General features: G+C 25.7%; 1 protein-coding gene across 1 annotated transcript; it reads right to left on the bottom strand.

Moving 5' to 3' along the window:
- Nucleotides 1-3,049: 3,049 nt before the first annotated feature.
- Nucleotides 3,050-3,916, bottom strand: LOC132804038 (endochitinase Ziz m 1.0101-like). Its single transcript, XM_060817919.1, has one exon. It carries the CDS (start codon nt 3,914-3,916, stop codon nt 3,050-3,052), a length of 867 nt encoding a protein of 288 aa, XP_060673902.1.
- Between the last annotated feature and the right edge of the window lie 1,141 nt (nt 3,917-5,057).

Consider the following 5,057-nt stretch of genomic DNA (forward strand, 5'->3'; position numbering starts at 1 on the left):
TTTTTTTGATTTTATTCAATCACGAATCTTGATTGCTATCTCATGCTAATTTTATTTTATTAACAAGAATGATAATATTATTAAATAATTATTTTACTATTTAATTATTTTTATAATTATATTATATTCTTGAATACAAAAAATGGATAAACTTGAAATATAATGATATTTATTAAATTTAAATTTAAATTGAAACATTGATAATTATTTATAATTTTAATGCTTAATATTCAATATTAAATTATCTAATATCTAATATTTAATATAAAAGACAATTGAAGATTTTTTGGAAAATACATGATTTTTATTAATCATAGATATACATATTTATACAGAATTTGACTAATATCTACAAGGTAAGATATTTGGTACAAATAATTGTAAACAGAAATAATGAGATATAAAAGTTTAATGAAAATAACTGTTTTATTAAGAGTATTTTAAAATATATATAAAAGGAAAGATCTCTAAAATTAAAAAAATAAAAATAAATTAGATAAGGGAAGAGATTTATAAAAATACAGTTATTCCATTTAAATCGAATTTTTTAACTAATAAAATTAAATTTTTTATATGGAAAAATAATGTATATTTGAAATATATTTTTTGATGGAGAGATAAAAATATATTTTAAATTTATATTTTCAAAATATAAATTTCAAGAATCAAAATTTAAGAGTCAAAAATTGAATTAAAAAACAAATTGAAACTCAAAATCACATTTCATCGAAAGTGTCACAACTATATAAATAGATGGAGAAACCAAAAAAGAAAAAGATGTTGGAAAAATAGTAGAAAAAGGTTAAAAAAATACAAAGAAGAGAAAAAAAAAAAAAAAGAAGCAAGAAAGGAAAAATATTAAAAATATATATATATATTGACATAGATATAGATGTTACGTGAAAGTTTAATGTTGTAGATGTTGTAGATGAAGATTTTATAATATAAAATTTTATATTCAAATTGTTTGCCGATATTTTAAATGCAATTAAATATGATGAATATGAATTGTTTGATAAGTATAAAGTTGATTATGCAATGATTTATGTTTCTATAATTTTTTTTTGGTCAATTTTGTTGAGAATATAATTGAAGATGTTGTTATTAAAGAGAATGCTAGGTGCTAAGAATTTTGTGGAAATGCGAGCAAGTTCATTGATATTATACTTCAGAGTCAGCAGTTATTTCATCATAATTATTTTAAATGTTAAATGATAATCTTATTTGCATATATCATTGGATGGGTTTTGATATGTTTTAGATAAAATAAACATAAGTATATTTGTGGGTGAATTTGTATATAATATTAATGGTTATCTAGAAGTAATTATCATGTATATTGTGCCAAAAGGTTCAAAAATTATATTAATTTATAATTTTTAAAATTTACATATACTCCAATTAAAAATTTTATTTATGGAATGCTATTTGTACAATGCTTTAGTATCTTATTTGATGATAATTAATTAAATTTTATAGATAATTATTGAAATCACTTATTATGGTTATACTTCATATGCATTGCATGAGCTTAACACTAGTTCTTTTCTAATGCTTCTGTTTAAATTTTAATTAATCAATGATGTGTATATAAATTCTTTCCTTCAAAAAAAAAATAATAATAATAATAAAAACAATTGTTGATGATTTACTTAATTATTTATTTTTCCTTAAATATCTTAATAATAAGCATTATTTTGGTAAATCACAATGTCTTTTTTTCTTTTTTCAATCAATAATCTCATATTTATATTTCTAATTTGGCAACAAAGTATAACAATCCACACCCATTGGAGATGCTCTTAATGTTATACATATGCATCTAATTTTTTCTTTTCTTTATCAATATTAATTTAAGCATTTTGTGAATCATTATATGATATTAATTAATTATATACAAAATTATTATCTTCCGATGGTTAAGTTTGAGAAGTTACCACGACTTTCCACTTATTAATATTCCATAAACATTTATCGACTGATTTAGCTACATTTGCAGAGAATATATTCCCTACACATTTTTATAATATTTATCTACTATATAATATTAATAATATAATATTTATTAATTCACATACATATTTTGTATTTTTGTGTATATTATAATTTATATCTATTATAATATTTATAAAAATATTAAATTTATTATGATAGACAAATGATGGATTGGTAGACTGTTAAACATTAATAATAGTTATTAATTTTTTGATAAAAAATTTGAAAAAAATTAAATTTAATAGAAATTTTTATAAAAATTTCTATCAAAATTATAGAATTTTTTTATAAAATTATGAAGGAATTGATGTGAATATTTAATGAAAAATTTCATAAAAATTTTGTGAAAATATCAAAAATTTCGATGAAAATTTTAACTATTTTCATTTGGGACCAAGATTTTCTATTCACCCTTTGAAAGTATGGAAATTTCCACGAAAATTTTAATTTTTTAAACCTTAGTTAGAATCTATCATGATACATATCTTGGTTCATTACCCAAATTGAAAATGTAATTAAGTAATATTTATTTATCCATTATATTAAATATTTAATTTATATAATATATTAGCTATTAAAATTAGAATTTTTTGAAAAAGGTGAAAAGGATATTAACAATAAGAATGAACAAAGTATGCTATAACATGAATTAAATGGAATTCAAAAATTAACAACCATAAGCAAGAAGTGAACTTATGCATCATTTGTTGGCTCTTGATACAAGTTTGTGCACATTAAATAATGGTTTTTCACAGCAAACGTTTTGTGAATTACACATGCCTAGGGTAGAATCAGATTGTGTTGCTTTCCTTATACCAGTACTTGTGATATATTTTTTTAAATAAAAGGAGCAAACTAGATTGAATATTTAATTTATTCCACACAATATTACATAAAATAGGATAATAATTAAACATTTCCCACCATTTTTCAATAATTCAAACTCAAAGGGATCTAGTAGTGCCCAATTTATTTAGTAGTGTAATTATTTCAGGCACGTACAATCACTTTTTCACACACATATGACATACATATATATATATATATATATTACTCATTCATAGGCTATCCCATTGAGACAGGAACTGTATTTTGTTTGCAGATCATAAGTACTGTTCCATACCAACACACCTGCATACTTTGAGTTGTTCGCTGATATATTCGGAATAACTGTATTGATCAGCTGTTCACATGGGATGTACCCGGGAATAATTGGGGTCGCCGGTATCCCCAGAAACAGCTTCGTCTTGTCGTGAACCGTCAAATTCCATGCCGTCCAAGATATCAAAAGCAGATCATCAGGAGTTTGGACAGTGGAATCATACTGGCATGCACTATTGTTGAAGTACTGAATCCAGATAATGTCAAAGTAACTTGCATGAATGGCTCTTGCAAGATATCTATCAGGATAAACACACCCAGGGAATGCTGATAAAATGATTTCTTTTTTATTTGCTGTGGCAAAATCCTTCAAGGTCTGTGCAAGATATTCATAATATAGTGCGGAGCCATTCTCTATGCGAAAATCTATGCCGTCAAAGTTAACTTCATCAATATAGGAATTCCATAATTGCTTCGCAACCGCTTGGGCATCGGTCTCGGATATCAGAGAATACGTATCAAAAGGTCCTCCAAGAGAGATGAGGACCTTAATGCCAATTTGCTGACAAGCCTTTATGTCTTCACCCAAACGGATGCAACTGGTCCCCTCGCAGATAGGGGAAAGAACTTTGCCACCGCCAAAACTCTTAACATAGGCTACGTTTATGTAAGAATAGTGTTTTTTTTTACAGAGATCCCCTAGATGTCCTTCTCCCACACCCCAGTAGGTAGCTATGGGACCACCAGTCGCCTCAGAGATTTGGATTAAGGCCAAGGATAGGATCAGGCAAGCCACAACAAGTTTGGCTTGAGAAGCCATTTTTTTTTTTTTTTTTTTTTTTTGGGGGCTGCTAGGATATTAACAATACGATCGCTCAAACTATTTGTGGTCTTTTTAGTGATCGATGGATATGGGATGTGTTATTTTCCTAGGGGGTGACACCCTTTTATAGAGAAGTTTTCAGAGTACCAATTTGTGAAATTATTCAACTTTCATGGCAGAAAGAAATGCAGGTGGGTTCGTTCATTCATGCACGTGGAGATTCAGGCTGGAGCGGATACATAGATAAATACAAAAGTGGTCCCTTGGTTATAATATTAGGTTTCGTTGTCCGGAAAAAAGAAAAAAAAAAATTTATCGTTCTAGATTTATAATAAAGATAAAAATAAAAATAAAATTATTGTACTATGAATATTAATTTAATATCTTTTTCCTTTTTTTTAATATTAATGTAGTATCTTCTATAGGATATACTAACGAAATTTCTCAACCACAGCCCAAATCCAGTAAATCTTCATCCACCAAAAGAGTGGAGATTACACACACACGCACAAAAAACAAAAAAAAAAAAAAAACTAACGGCCAACCAAAAAAAAAAAAAAAAATGTGAATACTTTTAACTGCAAAATACGCATCAGTGGTATGCTTGTCTCCCTCTAGAAGAAAATTGAATTATTTAACTTATTCAAGCAAACTGTACTTTTTTTTTTTTTTTTTGGGGGTTATCAAGAAAATAGTACCTAACGCAGTGTTGAATTATCCACAAGGTCTGTAACCATGTAGGCATTAGATTTAGAGATTTAACAAAACAACTAAATAAATAAATAAATATAGCTTAGTATATAGCATCTTTAATAGAAATGTAGATTATGAAAACTAACATGGCACATGAGTCAATATAAACGTTGTTTAATAGAAATGTAAATTATGAAAACTAACATGTTACATGATTCAATACAAACATTGTTTTAAAAACTTGCTCTTCAATGCATAGAATGAATCTCAAATTGGCATGACTTAGATATTGTTAAAGTAAATGTCTATTTTTTGAAACTTTGTTAGACATTATAATTTTTTCTTAAAAACAATTTTAAAAAAAAATCAATTTTCTTAAATAAATACAAAATTAGTAGAATATGTAATTAACTAATAGACTTTTTGGACAATACCATTCATTAAT

This window comes from Ziziphus jujuba, chromosome 6 (genome assembly GCF_031755915.1).
Source record: "Ziziphus jujuba cultivar Dongzao chromosome 6, ASM3175591v1".
Taxonomy (NCBI): Eukaryota; Viridiplantae; Streptophyta; class Magnoliopsida; order Rosales; family Rhamnaceae; genus Ziziphus; species Ziziphus jujuba.